A 20,651-nucleotide genomic window follows, 5' to 3' on the forward strand; every position below is an offset into this window, starting at 1 on the left:
TGCACAAGAGAATGTGATCTGTGAGGAGAGGAACGTTTGGCATACCAGGTAATTCTCCACTGTGGCCCATTAATAGAGCATTTTAATGGCCTCCTATAGTTAGCTCTAGAAGAACAATGTCAAAGCTATTCACAATCCATTCTGAGGAACATGTCCAGACAATGACTGAGCTCGTAATTTTAACCATAGGTCATAACAAATGAACCTTTGACTTGTAGCAAAGTAGTATTTTAACAGATGTTGCACATTTTAAAAGATTTTCTACCAGTCTGTGGCACTGGTTAGTCGTGGATTGACACACTGAAACATCAACTATCTATCTATCTATCTATATGCATGTCTATCTATCTGTCTAATCTAAGCTGGGTGGCTGTTTCAAAATACTACAGAAAAAAATACATTTAGAGTCATTAAATTAACATTGACCCATTTTTACTCTAAACTAAGACATACAGTGGCAGTGGCAACCAATATTTAATGTAATACCTGTCAGTGGGTTAGATAAATGGATGTGTGGCACATTTTAGCAACCCATAACCTGTTATTAGTGGTGAGAGAGTGGGGTAATGTAAACTGGTAGTTTGTGGAGAAATTATGGAAGGGAAAGACGACATCACCAGCGAGACCTTCCTTTCTCTTCAGTCCTGAGCTAAAGAGTTCCTGATAATAACTGTACTTTAGACTCACTCCTGACATGGAGACACTGTGATCAATTAAATGATCAGTCGTTTATGTGCATACAAATATTTCAACCATGGTATTTACATACTACTGCAAGATATTTTCAAAAATGCCAAGATAAGTATCATAGTATATCTAAAATTCCATAACCTGGTATCAATCCAACCCACTTTTTTCTTTTTTTAATCCATGTCCAAAAAAAACATAACAAAAAACATGGCAGTATGTGGTCAGTGTCCAAAAATAATATGGTAGTTTTTGTTTGTATTAATATGGTAGTGTTTGTTCATTGCAGTTTCATTGTACAAACTTTAAAAACAAACATATGATTTTGCTAAAATGTTATTCATTTTTCCATGTCAAATTCTGCACCGCAAAAATGCGTGATTGATTTCAAAAAGCCTAGAAATGTTTCTGCATTTGAATGCTTAAGGAATGCTGAGCTTAAAGGGATAGTTCACCCAAAAATGAAAATTTTGTCATAATTTTCTTACCTGCAAGTTGTTCCAAACCTGTATGAGTTTCTTTCTTATATTGAACACACACACACAAAAAAAAAATGTGGGTAACCTGACAGTTGACGGTAGTCATTGACTTCCATAGTAGGAAAAAAAATACTATGCAAGCTAATACTGCTGTCAACTGTCTGGTTACCGACATTCTTTAAAATATTTTCTTTTGTGTTCAACAGAATAAAGAAACTCGTACAGGTTTGGAACAACTTGAGTGTGATTTTTGGGTGAACTGTCCCTTTGACAATAAGCCTGGAAATCAAGGAAATCTTCTTAATGAATGGTTCAGCGTACATAAATCACAGGGAAATTGTATAATCTAAGGTACAAACGTATAATTCATTGGTCCATTAGTTTAACCACATTAATTCTTGTTGATGTTGTATTTAGAAATGTACTTCTGTACTTCATACGGTACTGCTCTTTATTGCAAAGGACACAAATACCCACCCACCTAAACACACATACTGTACTGCTTTGATGTGGTCCACAAAGAGCAAAAAACTTTGGAAATGCACCGAATGACCCCACTCTCCAATATATACTGGACTTTTTTCCTCTTAACTTCCCGGCAAGGGGTCTGGAGGTGCTTGTGTTGGATTTGTCTGTCCCACCCAAAACTTCAGGAATTCCTCCATCTCTAGATTAGGTTCCAGGTCTGTGTTTGCGAGTGTATCCTGGGCTCGGACCAACAGCTGTGAGGTGTGTCTCAGTTATGCATGACTTTGGTAGCCGAAAACCTTTCCTCACATTCCTGCTTCTTACATGCACAGCGATCCAGGTTCAACAAATAACATGAATGCTTATAAATATGAAAATCCAACCATATGCTTGATGTGAGACGCAGAGAGTGTTTTCTAGTCTTTGAGTGGGAGCATGTTTTTTTTTCGGTAAATATTGATATAAGATTAAATTAACATGCCAAGTTCCATCAATAACAGACAAGCTTGGAAAAAAAAAAAAACATATATCTTTACTGAATGTTTAGCTTGTGTGTGCATAGCACAAAACCTTCTCTTCCCCTTTTTGTGACTCATTTTTCCCATGACCAAATCAACAATGCACCACATATTGTTTGCACAAACCAGTTTTTATGTAATGTCTTGGCCAAAAAATGGACAAAAGGTTTTTATCTCCAACAACAGAACCTCAAATCCCTTAACAGATGATGGTTGCTGTAAAAGAAGATGTAATTTAGCTTAAAATAATCAGGAGTTGCTGTTTTCCCAGGCTTGGTAATTTATTGACAGTTTTTGGCTGCCAAGCTGAATCACAATCTATGGAGCCTCAGTCTACACTGAGACATGTTGGTCAACCAACTTTGTCTTATTACACCATGCTGTTATGTCTAATTTCTGGGTAAATAGTTGAGAATATTCACCTCGGTTTTGGTGGGGAAAGAGCATTTGGTGTTCTTTTGAATGAATGATGATGCATTTGTGCTTATTATACTGAACACTGAAGATTAGAAATGAGACTATGAACACTCAGATGACAAGATGAGTGCAGGACATAGTCTATTCATTTATTATGATGGATGTAAATATAGAGTAAAACTTGTCACTTCTGTACCTGTACTGTATATACACTTGTAGAGGAGATTGGGGCTATACTTATCACACTATTTTTACTCCAGTGAAAATTCTCAAGGTGGTTTATTAATGAAAGTTATTGAACAGTTACAAAAAAATACTCTTATCTGAATGCATATTTAGTGTGTGATACATAAGACGTATAATGGGGTTTTCAATAGGCAGAGTACTGATACTGAATTCAGATTCTGATTTAAATTTTATTTGATTAGATTCCTGTTAATTTGAGCATATTCACTGATAATTATTGAGCATATTTATTGATAATTAAATTATTCATTAAAAGATTTGACTCGAGTCATTTGTCAATTTCTTCATGACCCAAACTATGGACAATGTGTATGGTCTGTATGGGAGTGTTTGAATAGGGTGGGCATCGATAAAAAAAATTCTCAATTTAATTAGATTCTGATTTAAATGTGATTTGATTAGATTCTAGTTCATTTGAACCTATTTCATAATTCTCTTGTTAGTAGTTACTCTCCTCATGTTTTCAAAAGTTAATGACCAAACATATCTTCACAACGCAGATGAAATATGTGGATAACATTGAATAAATGGCTTTTTGTCAGGTTAGAAACCCTTATTAATCACTCAAACCCTTTATCTAAACCCCTACTTAACTGTTGTCTCGCACATCCGCCATGTTTGTAGTTTTTTACACTTTCTACTTGTGTTTGTAGTTCTAATCGAATCCTCATCCAACGCACAATGGGTTGTGGGCAATATTAGCCATTAGAGTGTGCACGGATCTGCACTTTGGATTCTAACCAGGAAAAGTAGACCTTCCGGGTGGGAATACTCATTTCAACATACAATGATTTGGGACGCAAATTTTTTACCCCAAAAAGTTACGGACTTCAGCTTTAACAAACACAGTCTAAAGTACCATCTACATTGTGCTTTACAGAATCAGACACTTAATAATGAGACACAGACCCAAGAACATGATGACAGACAGACAGGAGAAATGAAGGGACAGGACCAGCAGTAGTTCTCCCAGGATACTGTCTCTCGGGTGGGGTGGGAGAGGTTGTGCTATCTGGGGCATCTCACAGTAGATACCCGTCCAGCCCTGGTAACACTGACAGGTGAACTTTTGCTTCATGTCCAGGATATCGTGGTTGTTGAGGTGGCCGCTAACGTGGAAACGCGGCCCACGGATGCCTTGGTTGAGGCGGATGTTGAAGAAGCGAGGGTTGAGGTGCAGGTAAGCCCCAGAGTCCAGACTCTTGCGGACACATTTGCCGTTCTTCTTGCACAAGGCTTTGCTGCACAGTTTAGCGGCTGAGGTCACGTTGATCACATAGTGACCCAGAGGACCGTCAATGTATTTCTTGACTGTCATGCAGTTTCTCTGGCCAAGACAAACACATATTAAAGATATTAGGGCATTTTTTTAAAGTAATATTGGTCAATATCAGTGATGTTATTTTGAAGTAACACTATTAAAAATAATTTTCATGAATTAAAATAAGGCTGAAATAAACTATAAATATTAGATGAAAAACTTGCTTTCATGAATAATATAGTTAATTCGTTTTTATTTCAATATTTTCCATTTTCAGTTTAGTAATTTTTAAAAGTTTTACTGTAGTAATTGTTTTTACATTTTTATTAGTTTCTTTTAAAAAAATGTTTATATAGTTTTTAATGATTTTTGTTTTGGTTTTAGTTTAGTATTATATATACACTCACCTAAAGGATTATTAGGAACACCTGTTCAATTTCTCATTAATGCAATTATCTAATCAACCAATCACATGGCAGTTGCTTCAATGCATTTAGGGGTGTGGTCCTGGTCAAGACAATCTCCTGAACTCCAAACTGAGTGTCAGAATGGGAAAGAAAGGTGATTTAAGCAATTTTGAGCGTGGCATGGTTGTTGGTGCCAGACGGGCCGGTCTGAGTATTTCACAATCTGCTCAGTTACTGGGATTTTCACGCACAACCATTTCTAGGGTTTACAAAGAATGGTATGAAAAGGGAAAAACATCCAGTATGCGGCAGTCCTGTGGGCGAAAATGCCTTGTTGATGCTAGAGGTCAGAGGAGAATGGGCCGACTGATTCAAGCTGATAGAAGAGCAACTTTGACTGAAATAACCACTCGTTACAACCGAGGTATGCAGCAAAGCATTTGTGAAGCCACAACACGCACAACCTTGAGGCGGATGGGCTACAACAGCAGAAGACCCCACCGGGTACCACTCATCTCCACTACAAATAGGAAAAAGAGGCTACAATTTTCACGAGCTCACCAAAATTGGACAGTTGAAGACTGGAAAAATGTTGCCTGGTCTGATGAGTCTCGATTTCTGTTGAGACATTCAGATGGTAGAGTCAGAATTTGGCGTAAACAGAATGAGAACATGGATCCATCATGCCTTGTTACCACTGTGCAGGCTGGTGGTGGTGGTGTAATGGTGTGGGGGATGTTTTCTTGGCACACTTTAGGCCCCTTAGTGCCAATTGGGCATCGTTTAAATGCCACGGCCTACCTGAGCATTGTTTCTGACCATGTCCATCCCTTTATGACCACCATGTACCCATCCTCTGATGGCTACTTCCAGCAGGATAATGCACCATGTCACAAAGCTTGCATCATTTTAAATTGGTTTCTTGAACATGACAATGAGTTCACTGTACTAAAATGGCCCCCACAGTCACCAGATCTCAACCCAATAGAGCATCTTTGGGATGTGGTGGAACGGGAGCTTCGTGCCCTGGATGTGCATCCCACAAATCTCCATCAACTGCAAGATGCTATCCTATCAATATGGGCCAACATTTCTAAAGAATGCTTTCAGCACCTTGTTGAATCAATGCCACGTAGAATTAAGGCAGTTCTGAAGGCGAAAGGGGGTCAAGCACGGTATTAGTATGGTGTTCCTAATAATCCTTTAGGTGAGCGTATATATATATATATTTATATACAATATCCTGGACTCTCACATACATGCTGTTCTTTTGAACTAGAATCCTGAAAAAAATTAGTACACAACTGTTTCTTGAGCAGCAAATCAGCATATTAGAATGATTTCTGAAGGATCATGTGACACTGAAGATGCTGTAATGATGCTGAAAATTAAGCTTTGCATCACAGGAATAAATTACATTTTAAAATATATTCTAATAGAAAACAATTCTTTGAAATTGTAAAAATATGAGCCTTGGTGAGAAGAAGAATGTTCTTTTAAAAAAGTGTTTCTGTTAAATACTACCGATCACTGTACATGATACTACTTGTCAAAAATGTTCCCCAAGTCAGTTAAAATGTTTAAGTTCATTCACATGCAAGATAAATAAACAAAATTACCATGATGTCACACAACAGAAAAACACATTAACGGTTTGTTAACTCTTTCCACCAGCTTCAATGTATACTCTTCCTTGTGCTTTTTGTAAACAGGATATGAGACGCACCCACAAAATGAGCATGCACAGCAAAATCCCCAGAGTTAAATTAACTCTGTTCAGAGAACATTTGGTCCCTCTCTACAGAGAGTTAAAATAACTCTGAATCAGAGTTAAAGTTAATGAGATACTTAAGTGATTAAGTGATGATTGGGCATTGATGATGAACACCTGCTGTCAACAATTTCTCAGCAGTGGAGGATTAAACAACTCCATAAACAACATTACCAGCTTCACTTATTACTAACCAGACTGACTTTATTTCTGTCAGACGTCTACAAAAGGTCTTATTGAGAATTAACAGAGGTTTAGATGTTGACAATTTATTGAAAATGTATGATCACCATCAGGGTTCTCAAGTCTCACGCATTGGCCGTGAGACACACGCAATTCAACTAGTTCACACGCTCACACGCCACACTGTGTATTTCTCACGCTGAAAAGGCAATGCCAACCAAGGTGTCCTACAAGCTATATAACGTTGTATACGAGGCGCGGGCACACAAAGTGAAGTTTCCTGCCGCCAGCACGTATCTCGGCTAGATTGCGTTCGTTACTAGGCATATTTTGCGCGAACACACGGAGGATGACGGAACATTCTCGGACGGCCACTGTACGTTCGTTACTAGGTAACCAACAACATCGCGCGAACACACGTCGTGATGGAGAAGGTAAGTTGGAAGAAAGCTCGTCTAACATTTTAAGGCTAGAACATTTAATAGCCCATCGTATATTATTATTGATGCAGTCAAAAACTCTACAACTACTTTGCAACCAGGCCAGAAGCTTTGGCTCACTTTGGCTAGCTTACGTTATCTGAAACTAAGGGAAATGTTAGTGGGTATGGGAAGGAATGAAAATGTATTTCTTCATTTTATTTTAAATACATTTAAATTTATTTATTTTATTTAAAATTATATATTATACTGTTTTAATAGTATTTCTAGTTACATTAAGGCTACATTAAAGCAGAGTGCTCTGGGTAATATATATCCTGTCAAAACATACATTAATCATTGCCATTGCATTTGTATTTTTCAAACACTTACAACACAAAACACATTTCATAAGCTGGAGTGTGTACTCTTGTGTATACACACACACACACACACACACCTTAATAATACTCTAATATGTCATTTGTTCACAATGTCCCACCATACAATAAATCATTATACCGTTTCGACTAGACACATTCAAAATGCAAAAATATTTGTTTTTCCAAACTGTTTGGAGCAATTTGTTATATTTTTTGTAATTTTTGTAAAACTTATTTGTAATTTTGAAATATAACATTAAAGAGTATTTTTGATGTGATGAATTGCTCTGTCATTTATTAGATTTACCAATTGTTATAATTTCAATTTGTGCTGGTTAATTATGAACAATGGGTAAAATTGGGGGGCGGGGACAGGTGGGGGCGGGGCTCCATTAGGCTCCTCCCCCAACCACATGTGATCTCACTCCAAGCTTTTGATAAAACTTGAGAACCCTGATCACCATTATGGTGATGAGTGTTTCATTCAGTTGGGCAGTTTGACTCTTTTTGCAAGTTTGTGGTTTTTGTAACGGTTTTTACCAAAACACGTAAATTGTTACAAAGAAAGCCAAAAACAAAGATGATCAGGTGATATAGTTTTTAACAACAAATAGTAGAAAAATGCACTTATCTCATGACTGTCTAAAAGTGATTATTTGATGTTATAGATTATATTCACTAACAATACTCTCTAGCCACAGATCGGACATTCTGAATTTAGATTTTTAAAATACATAATAGGGATTTTTTTTTTTTTTAGACAAAGACATCAAGAATCAGCATATGAATCTCAACAATGGTGACATGCTTCATGCTGCAATGCATGCTGGGAGCCACAATAGTATAAAACTCATGGCTCCCAGGATGCATTGCGGCATGAAACATGTCACCATTGTTGAGATTCATATGCTGATTCTTGATGTCTGTGTCTTAGAAAAAGAAAAAAAATCCCCCATTATGTATTAAAAAAATTCAAAATGTCCAATCTGTGGCAAGAGAGTATTGTTAGTGAATAATATCTATTAACATCAAATGACCACTTTTGGACAGTGATGATGTAAGTGCATCATTCTACTTTTTGTTGTTGAAAACTAGATCACCTGAACATCGTTGCAACAAATTACATGTTTTGGTAAAAGCTGTTAAAAAAACCACAAACTCAAAAAAATAAGCTAAGAGTCAAACTGCCCAACTAAAGGAAACACTCATCACGATAATGGTGACCAACCATTTTTAATAAATCGTCAACATCTAAACCTCTGTTAATTCTCAATAATAACTTATGTAGACGTGTGACAGAAATAAAGTCAGTCTGGTTAGTAATAAGTGAAGCTGGTAATGCTGTTTGTGGAGTTGTTTAATCCTCCTCTGCTGATATTGACAGATTTAATGTCTTATTTTGTCTTCAGTTGATTTCATCTAAGGCTGTGGCTGAAGTCAGTTGTAGTTCTTGTGTTTCTCTTTTTTTCTGTTCTTGTTTCTCTTTCCTTCAGTGATTCTGCTTGTTGACATTAGGTGTTCACCATTAATGCCAAATCATCACTTAATTAATCACTTAAGTATCTCATTAACTTTAACTCTGTTTCAGAGTTATTTTAACTCTGCTCAGAGAACATTTGGTCCCTCTCTACAGAGAGTTAAAATAACTCTGGGGACTTTGCTGTGTGTGTCCTTCAGGAGCACATGTGTGATACTGTATAAATCACCAGATACAGAAGCTATGATGACACTAATATTGCTTTTATTTTAGGTTTAGACAGAAATCATCTTCGAGGTGTCCCTTTTAAGAGATAAACTGCGGAGAGATTGTTCCCTAAGCTTCAGACATATTAAATATGTTAAAGCTCAAGATGATCCCCATGTGGTTCTGAATGCTGTTGGTTATGGATTCTAATATTAGCCATTTCACCTAAAAATGCATCCAATCCAGTCAAGAAGATTTATTGTTGGATTCATTTTGTTAACATGCTCTGTGTCTGATGTACACAACCGTTCAGTCAAACTTTAGAGCGATAGTGTGTATAATGCGTACTTGAGATCTTGCATATTCAGATGACCCCCACAGGACCACCCCAGCGGCCCCCAGTGCGGCGCTCTCTCCTATAGTGTGGACCAGGTCACTCTGTTCAAGATAAAGATTTATTTATGTTAATGTAATTCAAACCAGAAAAGCAACAGATCATGTAACGGGCCTGGAGAAGAAATTTGTTACTATTGAATAACACAAACATCCCTATTACCATTGCTCATATAGGGTTTGTAACTCAGACATGAATGATACCTTAAATCATGTGGCTTACTGAGGAGAGGTGTGTAATCGCACATTTGATTTTTGCCTGGTGGTAAGTACAACAATACAGTAGACCTGTACATGTAATGTATGGTCTGGAGCCTGTATCACAATGAACATATGGAAGCTATTGGTTGTAACCTAAACTCGTCATAATAAGTACATTACCTTGATGTACCTCACTGTCTAGAAAGGCGGGTGGTCCCATCAAACTGAAAACACGCCTGCAGACCTACTGCAGAGTTTGATTTGGAACATTCCTCTTATAATGAGGTGACAGATGAGTGTTTAAGCATATCTCTGGTGTTTAAGGTGCCAGGGAGGAGGGTGATTTAGGGAGTGGGTCTGTCACTCAAGTATTTGACGAGTGATTAAAACAATGTGTGTTTGACAGGTCCCTTTAGACGGCTGGAAAATGCGTAAAGTATTCAGTGCGCAAACACAATTCAGTGCTGTACTATTATTAAAATCTTTCAAAAATATATATACTTAACATGTAAAAAAACTTAAGACAGTCTCTATAGAGTTTAAATGCCTGTTCACACCAAGAACTATAAATAATAATAATAATAACAATAATAATAATTTGTTACATTTATATATTTATTTCTATGTACTCAAAGCACTTTACATATGGAATATCCTCAACCACCACCATTATATTAAAATATTCACAACCACAGACAATAATGCTGTTTATTATTAGTGTTATCTGCCAATTTAAATGCTCAAGCTTGAGTTGGATGTATTCTGATTGGCTGGCAAAAAGATTTTTATCATTCATCAGCTGGAAAAAAATCATTCTGAAAGTAGTTTCAGAATGATATCATTCCTCTGTGATGTTATCGGTGTGGTTGTGGTGTGGACTTCACTATCGTCCTTGGTTTTGAATCGGCCTTTAGTCATTCATAAGTTGATTTACCTAAAAACTAGGCTATAAACATTGTGGCTCCATGGTGTTTTCAAAACATTGCTGTTTGTTTGAGAATCCTGACCAGCATAGCAACACTGGTTTAACCAATTGCGTGTGGGGGAGGCGGGGCTATCTGTTTAACCGACCAATGACAAATAAGGGGAGTGTTTAAAGAATCCTGTTTGAATTACTTTGCTATTCTGTTTGTGGACAGTAGTAGTGTAGATATTACAAACTTTATTTTTGACTCTTTCCCTGCCAGCGTTTTTGAAAAAAGTTCCCAGCCAGCACCAGCATTTTTTTTCATCATTTTCACTAAAGTTTCATGGCCCCCAGAATATTTTGTTGTATGAATATCTGAATATGCAGTGTACTGAATATCAAAAAAAAAAAGAACAGACCCTCTGTTTTAAAACAACAACAAAGAATATTTTTCTCTTTCAGAAGACGTGTAATAGCGCCCCTAAAATGTCCGTCTATACCGGGGAAGTGTTGTCTCAGAAATGATGGAAAATTCCATAAGTGACGGGGAAAGAGTTAATATCGTTGTTTTATTTTACATCTTTTTTAAAAATAGCAATATTTAGAGGCATAGAAATGGCCGTAAATTAGTTTTTCCAGCATAAGCATCACATTTCAGCATATCAGAGCACATTATCTAACTGCTATGCCATGATTCGGACTTATTAACTTTTTACCTAATATTCCACTCACCTCTGATAGGACAACAAATGTGTAGGCGTAGAAAGGTCTGGAGTAGACGAAAACAGGCAGCGTATAGTCATTCCTGGCAATCGAGGCGATCCGCATGGCCTCCTTGACACGGTAGTGCACAAATTTGACCGTGTTGGCCGAAGACTTGAGCTCATAGTCGAGATAGATGGAAGGATAGAGGGCCGTACTCTCCTTCCACAGCCACATCAGGTGGTCGTTGCGTACATGCTCTATATTAGGACACTCTCCTGTGTAACGCAACGGATGCTGCTTATAACCATAGTTGTAACAGTCAGGGAAGAGGTAATACCCCCAAAGACCATGCGGTCGTCGACTCTCGGCCAGCAAGAGCGTCGAGTTCATGAATACTTGTCCGGCCCTCTCAAAGAGTTCCTTTGCTTCATTCTCCACCTTACTTTGTGGCCAACCAGGATGCAGCTTCCTTATAAGTTCCTTGGATTTGTTTCGGTAGATGTCCTTCGAGCCCCAGTTGCGCACCCACTGCGGACGCCAGTTTTCCCAGTCGATGACACCAAGCCCGTGAAAGTCCTTGAAGGGAATGAGCTTGTCGATGTCAGCTCGAGCTTTGCTGAGGTGTTTGCTCAGGCTTTGGTTCTGAGGAAGGCCTCCATTGATGGGAATCTCAGAACTGGTGTAGAAAGGGTAGTAACCCAGGTGACTGTGGTAAAAGATAGTTACGTTGGGGCCGCTCAAAGTCTCGTTGTGGTTTGCAATGATGTCGAAGACACTAAGGTCCAAATCCACCTTGAAAAACAAAAAGATGTTATTCCCATCATTTGGACCACACAGAACATTTGCTAGATCACTGACACATGTTCAACCTTGAATCGAAGACGACAGGATTCGGTGGGTGCGTTCCACACCACCACAAACGGACGATGGTGTAACAAAGGCGTTCGGGCCTGCTTCAACTGATCGGCCCAAGCAACAAGCAACCCACATGCTGCCATCGCCAGAAAGCCAATCAGCGCCATCCCCAAATACCCTCATAGATCAATCAATACATGCCACAACCTGAAGAGAAATAAAATATGCACTGTAAAAAATCCAACTTACGTTTTGTATGACAAATTCAGTTTTTAAAGTTTATTAAACTATTTAACATGAAAAAAGTTGAGAAAAGTTGAGATAACTCAAACACGTAAGTTGAGAAAACTCAAAAATGCCTTAAACTTTTAAGTTCTCTACTTTTTTTTTTTTTACAGTGTGAAAAATCACATCTATGTTGAAAAAATGATTACATCATAAGGGTAATTTGGCAAGGATAATCAAAGACATGTTTGAGTGACAGACAAGCGAGGGTCAGTGAGCAGCGGTGCTCTAGATTCCACTGCACAATGATTCTCTGTACTGCATCCAATTAACTCAAGTAATTCATGCATACAGGACTTGATTATGTAACTGTAATCTAGCAGCAGTGTTTATTTAAGAATTTATGCTGTATATTATCATAGTATTTATTAATATCATTAGAACTGGCTTTTATTTTTAATTTTGGTTTTATTTTTTTAATTAATTTTGTTTTTGTTTAAAAAAATGTATATTGCTGTCATTTGTGTATATATATATATACACACACACTCACCTAAAGGATTATTAGGAACACCATACTAATACTGTGTTTGACCCCCTTTCGCCTTCAGAACTGCCTTAATTCTACGTGGCATTGATTCAACAAGGTGCTGAAAGCATTCTTTAGAAATGTTGGCCCATATTGATAGGATAGCATCTTCCAGTTGATGGAGATTTGTGGGATGCACATCCAGGGCACGAAGCTCCCGTTCCACCACATCCCAAAGATGCTCTATTGGGTTGAGATCTGGTGACTGTGGGGGCCATTTTAGTACAGTGAACTCATTGTCATGTTCAAGAAACCAATTTGAAATGATTCGAGCTTTGTGACATGGTGCATTATCCTGCTGGAAGTAGCCATCAGAGGATGGGTACATGGTGGTCATAAAGGGATGGACATGGGCAGAAACAATGCTCAGGTAGGCCGTGGCATTTAAACGATGCCCAATTGGCACTAAGGGGCCTAAAGTGTGCCAAGAAAACATCCCCCACACCATTACACCACCACCACCAGCCTGCACAGTGGTAACAAGGCATGATGGATCCATGTTCTCATTCTGTTTACGCCAAATTCTGACTCTACCATCTGAATGTCTCAACAGAAATCGAGACTCATCAGACCAGGCAACATTTTTCCAGTCTTCAACTGTCCAATTTTGGTGAGCTTGTGCAAATTGTAGCCTCTTTTTCCTATTTGTAGTGGAGATGAGTGGTACCCGGTGGGGTCTTCTGCTGTTGTAGCCCATCCGCCTCAAGGTTGTGCGTGTTGTGGCTTCACAAATGCTTTGCTGCATACCTCGGTTGTAACGAGTGGTTATTTCAGTCAAAGTTGCTCTTCTATCAGCTTGAATCAGTCGGCCCATTCTCCTCTGACCTCTAGCATCAACAAGGCATTTTCGCCCACAGGACTGCCGCATACTGGATGTTTTTCCCTTTTCACACCATTCTTTGTAAACCCTAGAAATGGTTGTGCGTGAAAATCCCAGTAACTGAGCAGATTGTGAAATACTCAGACCGGCCCGTCTGGCACCAACAACCATGCCACGCTCAAAATTGCTTAAATCACCTTTCTTTCCCATTCTGACATTCAGTTTGGAGTTCAGGAGATTGTCTTGACCAGGACCACACCCCTAAATGCATTGAAGCAACTGCCATGTGATTGGTTGATTAGATAATTGCATTAATGAGAAATTGAACAGGTGTTCCTAGTAATCCTTTAGGTGTATATATATATATATATATATATATATATATATATATATATATATATATATATATATATATATATATATATATATATATATATATATATTTTTTTTTTTTTTTTTTTTACTTTCTATTTAGCTTTCTTTCTTTTTTTTCAGTTTTAGTAATTTTACATGGCTTAAAGTTTGCCTAAAGGGACACGGTGATGGAAAAAAATATGAGTTGGGAGAAAAAAATATATTTCAATGCTTTTGCGTTGTCTCGCAAAACTTTTGGATTCCCCCGAGAAACTTTGCGTTCCCATGAAAAACTTTGCATTCTCTCGCAAAAACTTTGCGTTGACCCGATAAACATTTTGCGTTCCCTCCCAAAACTTTTGCGCTCACCCAAGAAACTTTGCTTTCCCTCGTAAACTTTTGAGTTCATCTCCCACATTATGTTGCCGATATTGCCCCTTTTGGCAGGTATTTCTTAACATTTTCTTTTACACTCTTTTACACGTCATTCATATTTTTGGCCATTCTTCCATGCAAAATTATGATATATTGGGACACTTTTAGACAGTCATCTCAAATGTAAGTTGTCTGTTTCTTCACATATACTGTACACACATAGATAAGTTTTTAATACTGTTTATATGTCTTTGTGGCGTTTTTAATATGCTCTAAGATAAACGATGTGCAAATTAAGTTAACACCATTGCTCTATATTTTCCCCTAAAATGGTAAAGTCTCAAAACTGCCCATTATATACTGTCACAAACATGTAACCAATCCCTTCAATGCGCGGGGCGGGGCTTTTCTCCACTGACTTTCTATGATGTTCAAAGTGTTTCTAAGGATGCCTAAATTTTTTATAAATCAGCTGTCTGACTCTGAGATGGCGAACATGAACATGGTTTGTGTAACTTCAGGATCGCATTATTAGCTGTTTGATAGCAGTCAAGTCAAAGGCTAATCATAAAAATGACAGGTATGTTTACGATGTTGTAGAGAACGATACATAAAATGCATTGCCATTCTGATACATCGATTTCTGAATCAGTTTCTGGTTCAAACATATATAGCTGAATCAAATCAATTTTTCCACTTGCTATTGTGTAGCGTTTGCTGCAGTTGACCAAGTGGATCAGGCAGTCTGAGCTATTTTAAGACATGAAGAAATTATTTTCACTGGAGATGAGTTTTTAAGGTATAAAATTATTGACTGCAGGGGGACTTTAAATAGTATATTATAATTATTGATAATTACAATTAAAAGTTTTTGTATATTGTTGTACTTTTAATAGTTGTATCACTTAAAACTGTTAACATTTGTGCATGAAAATTGCTGTAAAGATTTTACCCAGAGGAGTAGTTTTACCCAACCACAAAACAACTGATGACAATAGAATTACAGGGCTTCTATAGACTCTTAAATAGACCCTTGAATATTTGCAATCTATTTTGCTGTTTTGGGTTGGATAGCATGTTAAGTTACATGTCGTAAAGTTTTTATAGCAATATTTCGATAATTTACTGGATTTTTGGAATGCTTCAGTTTTATCTTGCTTTTCCTCCTCTCTCGATTTGAAAATGACATGTGCATTACATTAAAATTCCTTTGCTAATCTCTGTCAAATTCCTCTCATGGTTACAAGTGTGATTGTGTACCCAAAGGGGCCCTTGTTAATGAAATCAGCCCTGAACGTGCCTGCTCTGCCTGTTTATTTTTCAAATAATTCTCTTGAATTAAGGCTGACACGTTTTGTTCATAGAGAAAATTAGGACAAAGAAAACAATTATGTCAATTCACCATCTGAAGGGCTTTTCTCCTCAGATATTTTTAATGGATAGCATCTCCTTCTCATGGGTTTGTGGGAGTCTGTCAGATAAAATAAAAGGGATGATGGAGCTTACGGGACATGGGGAAGATCTGCATTTCCTCTTCCAGTGAGATGGCAGTGAAACTTGTCGACCTAACCCAAGAGCAACAGTGTGGTGAAGTCACCAAGTCTTTTCATAAACCACAACCATCTACAGTGCCCAACCACAAAAAAGACCCCCCAAAAAACCCGTCTGAGACATACTGGCACTGTTTTTTTCCTCAGACAGACAGTGCTCGAGGGACATGAGAACCAACTGCTTTTTTATTTCTCTCTTTACAAAATGGACTGATTGAATCCAGATGACTAAGGAGCTACACATCATGTTTTGCACTGAACTTTTTTCTTTTATTCACTTAAATCTGGAAATAAAGTTTATTGGTTTCTGAAAAATGTAAAACAATAATGTTTAAGATTGATCCTTTATATAAAAAAATGTTTTTATCCGTTATGCTTTTATCCATGTTCTAAAACATATAGAAGATTTTAAAAAAAAAAAACTGAAATTGCAAATTATATTTCACAACTGTGACTTTAGTTTTCACAATTGCAATCTTATACCTCATAACTGTGACTTTTTATATGAATGTTTATTTGAATTTTTCTCATAATTGTGGCTATATCTCAAAATTTGACTTATCTCATTATGACTACATCACTCAATGGTTACTTTATTTCTCCAAATTGCAATTTTATATCTCAAAACTGTCTTTATGTCTCCCAATGTAGCTTTATATCTCAATTCTTAATGTGTTTCTCATAATTGTGACTTTATATCTCAAAATGTGACTTATCTCATAATGATTATATCTCTCTATCGCTACTATTTCTCACAATTGCAGTTTTATAACGGCAAACTGTCTTTATATCTCATAATGTAGCTTCATGTCTTAAATTCACAATGTGAGAGTCATAATTATGAAAAACAAATTCAGAATTTTATCTTAAAATTTGACTATCTCATAATGACTTAATCTCTCAATTTCTGCTTTATTTCTCCCAGTTGCAATTTTATACCTTTGTCTCGGAATGTAGCTTAATATCTCACAATTCCGACTTTCACATAATTGACTTTTTAATCACACTATTTGAGTTTATATCTCAAAATTGTACTTATCTCACAATGACAAGTCTCAATCACACGTTCTCACAATTGCAATCTTATACCTCCAAACTGTGACTTTATATCTCGCAATGTAGCCTCATGTCGTAAATTCACGATGTGAGATTTAGTCATAATTATGAAAAACAAATTCAGAATTTTATCTTAAAATTTGTCTTATCTCATAATGACTACATCTCTCAATCGCTACTGTGTCTCGCAATTGCAATCTTATACCTCCAAACTGTGATATTATACCTCCAACAATAGCTTCATGTCTCAAAATTCTGAATTTGTTTCTCATAATTGTTTTTCTAAAAACAATTGTATCTAAAATTTGACTTAACTCAAGTGACTACATCTCAAAATCACTACTTTATTTCTCGTAATTGTGACGTTATATCTCTTGTGGCTTTATATGTGGCACAAAGTGTATTTCTTTCTTCCCACAACAGCCTATTTTTCTTTTTTACTCTGATGCAGACACAGGCTTCCATAGTAACCCTCTTCAATATGAACATGGCTTGCAAACACTCCTCTCTCTTATACTCTATGATCAAACCAAAACATTAACTTCATATTGTAACCAGCATGCAGCTGGAAAAAATACAGTGGTCAGCTGTAATCAGAAGGGCTCGTGTTGCATACCTCCAAAACTTGTGTTCCCAAACTTGAAAACTAATCTGGAAAAATGGAGACAGAGCACAAAATAAATGTAAAACCAGGCCTGTGCAAAGCCTTTAAGCACGGAAACATCATGCTGCATCTGATAATTGGGAAAAGATTGTCATTTTCATAGAGATTCGCCAAGATTATTCTCGTAAAGTTTGCGACCAAACAGTCTTGACAGTAACAAACCCTAGCATTCCTCTAAACACAAGCTTTTGCATGAAATTCAATGATGAAAAGTCATAGTGCTCTACAAAAGATTGGCCCATGTGGCCTATGATTTTGATATTTACAGCCTGTTTAAACAGAAGTGTGTGGTAATGTGCTGATAAATACAATTTGCATATGGCGCATGGCTGATGTGGGATACATTACATGGGGGTAAGAACGTACAGCTGCCTCGCTCGGCCTCAGCAAGGAAAAAAAAAATGAGTCAGTATGAGTCTTTTGCCTGCTGGAGTCCGTATGTGGAAAAAATGTGTTTATAACTGCTGTTGGTCCCGTATACCTTAAGGAAAAAGGGCTTGAAGGTCGGGACATTAACATCTACAAGCACCAAAAAGAAAATGGTAAAAATTGGCGAGTAAAGCAGAGTATAGTAACAATAGGTCACATTTTATAAGGAACATCCCCAGTCTGGTATTAATAATAACAAAATAATGCAAAATACAGTTGTATTGAGGAAAAAAGGTACATTTCAAGACTTTTTTTGTAATGTGTTTGTGTCTATGTGTTGTAAAAATGTTCCCATGGCTCATTTCTGAATGGCCCGCAGTGTCCCTCAGATAGCACTTTATGTGCTTGGTCTGGACATACTACATGCCAGTGGGTGTTTGTTTATGTGCTGTCGCTGTATAGTCGGATGGTTCCCATGAAGCAGGTTGTCCTCACAACAATGAATGCACTGGTGTTGCTGAGGGAAGCTGCTATTGAAAGCCTCCAGAGTCCAGTCCTAATTAGGAGGAACTTGCTCTAGTCTACACACACACTTTACCACCAGAAAGCTCTTTTCACTTGCCTTGAACATGTATTTCTGCTCCGTTTCCATGTAACAGTTTTTAATAGTCATTTAGTCCACAACAAAAAATGTATTTCATTGGTAACATACAGCAGGTCAATTCCTTTCGCAGTGATTCATTTATTGATACTATATATATAACATATGCATTGTATGTGCATACAGTACAGTGTTGGTTAAGTTACTCTAAGAAAGTAATTATTTACTAGTAACTAATTACATCTTCAACAGAGTAATTAGATTACTTTACTAATTACTCTCTCTAAAAAAGTATTGCATTACTTTCTAAATCCCATATCATACCTCGACCAGTTAAACAATACAAGGATAGACATGAAACAGCTTTTAATTTTTTCAACAACAACAACAACAAAAATTCCATAAATTATTCTTGAACTGACCAACGTATTTAAAGGAAGATTGTATTAAAAACATACATTTTAGCATTAGACGTTACATTTTGATGTTAAATCCATTATTGTTTTATAAAGAATTGTTCTTTATTTTATAAAGTGTTTAATGCAATTACATCAGAAGTAACTGAAATTACATCAAGAGTAATCCCTTTCATTACTTTTTCAAGGAAAAAGGAATAAAATTACGGTAATTAATTACTTAGATAATTACTTGCTTTATACCTATGTATATCAATCAAAATTTGAGATTTAAAAAAAATGTAATTGTATACTCGTTTCCACATTTTTGCCGTCATCTATAACGCTCACTTCGAGTTAAACTTTAAAAACACTTAAATTTAATACCACTGCTGAATGTAATCTTTACCAAATCTCAAAATGCATATCCATTTTTACTGTAATTTACAATGCTGTGATGCCTAAATTAACTTGTAGCATTTAAAATGATTTATTTAATTAATTTAGAGTGATTTTAGGGTTTTACAATTAATAATAATTATCTGCCATTTATCAGTTGGAGATAATCAGCTGACATCCCCATGACTTTGTTGCAAAAGGTCTGAAAGTTTCAAAACTTAATATCCGCTTCATTTTCTGTTATGTGGCTTTGAATACTAGAGATAGTTCACCCAAAAATGAAAAATCTGTCTTCATTTACTCACCCTCACGTTGTTCTGAACCTGTATGAATTTATTTCTTCTACTGAACACAAAAGAAGATATTTTGAAGAATATGGGTAACCAAACAGTACGTGGGTCCCACTGACTTGACAAAAAAACTATGGAAGTCAATGGGGCCCATCAACAGAAATTCAGGTTTGGAACAACTTGAGGGTGAGTAAATGATAACAGAATTTTTATTTTTGGGTGAACTATCCCTTTAAGCTTTGAAAACTTCATTGAAGACATGATAAAGACAGATTCTAGTTTTTGATTCGGATAAATACTTTGCACTAACCTCTCGAGCCTGTTTTTAAAGACAAGACTTCCTCAGTTCCTGCACCGCTCAGCACATCCGGTGTAATTATCTCGTCTTTGTACTGAATATCCAGCTGAGGCGCATTGTTTTGTTGTGCTATATGTGCTCAGAGATATCACAGTTTATCTGGATTTGCTGTGGGGTTTGTTGTGTCAGTGATTGGCACCAGCATTGACGCTCTCTTGCTTTGTTAATTGATTTGGCTCCTCCTCATCAAGCTCCCAAATGAAATCAACAGCAATTAGTGATGGCCAACATGCCAAAGCAGTCCGTGTCGATCCAGGACAGCTGATTTGTTGCCTGATTACAATAAAATGCCTTTGCTTTTGTTGCTTTGAAACTTGAAGGCCTGATAAAATAGGTCAGTGTCAATAAAAGATGAGGAGGGTTTTGAAACATGTCAAGTTGTTAGATGTTGCTTTCATGTAGTTTTGAAAAACATTTTTCAAGAAACATTTCAACCAAGCAACTCTAAAATGTAGTGTAACCATCAAGTAAAAAGTGAACACATTATTTTCCTTAAACCTTGAGTTCATGTGAGTGTACACACCATTATCATTATTTTCAAAAAAAGTTTTTTTAATATAGTTTTTAAGGTAAAAAGCTATTTTTAACAATGAATTATTAAAGGGATACTTCACCGATTAGC

At 36.7% G+C, this 20,651-nt stretch overlaps 1 protein-coding gene across 2 annotated transcripts; it reads right to left on the reverse strand.

The window, feature by feature from the left end:
* Positions 1–691: 691 nt before the first annotated feature.
* On the reverse strand, positions 692–20,156 carry hyal6 (hyaluronoglucosaminidase 6). Of its 2 annotated transcripts, XM_079859282.1 has the most exons (6): positions 19,982–20,156; positions 17,570–17,604; positions 11,999–12,191; positions 11,157–11,921; positions 9,272–9,361; positions 1,606–4,142 (listed from the first exon to the last, which is right to left on the reverse strand). In XM_079859282.1, the coding sequence occupies exons 3-6, from the start codon at positions 12,149–12,151 to the stop codon at positions 3,690–3,692; spliced, it is 1,461 nt and encodes a 486-aa protein (XP_079715408.1). In that variant the 5' UTR covers positions 12,152–12,191; positions 17,570–17,604; positions 19,982–20,156; the 3' UTR covers positions 1,606–3,689. The 2 variants fall into 2 exon arrangements, with proteins under 2 accessions (XP_079715407.1, XP_079715408.1); XM_079859281.1 differs by lacking the exon at positions 17,570–17,604 and having other exon boundaries at positions 692–4,142.
* Between the last annotated feature and the right edge of the window lie 495 nt (positions 20,157–20,651).

The sequence above is a fragment of the Squalius cephalus genome (genome assembly GCF_949319135.1).
Source record: "Squalius cephalus genome assembly, chromosome: 23".
Classification (NCBI taxonomy): Eukaryota; Metazoa; Chordata; class Actinopteri; order Cypriniformes; family Leuciscidae; genus Squalius; species Squalius cephalus.

Excerpts from the sequence above, each read along its gene's own strand:
- hyal6 (XM_079859281.1), bottom strand. The coding sequence starts at position 12,151 with ATGGCGCTGATTGGCTTTCTGGCGATGGCAGCATGTGGGTTGCTTGTT. Across the intron at positions 11,922-11,998 it reads CCTGTCGTCTTCGATTCAAG|GTGGATTTGGACCTTAGTGT; the intron begins GTTGAACATGTG and ends TTGTTTTTCAAG. Across the intron at positions 9,362-11,156 it reads CATTTGTTGTCCTATCAGAG|AGTGACCTGGTCCACACTAT; the intron begins GTGAGTGGAATA and ends TATCTTGAACAG.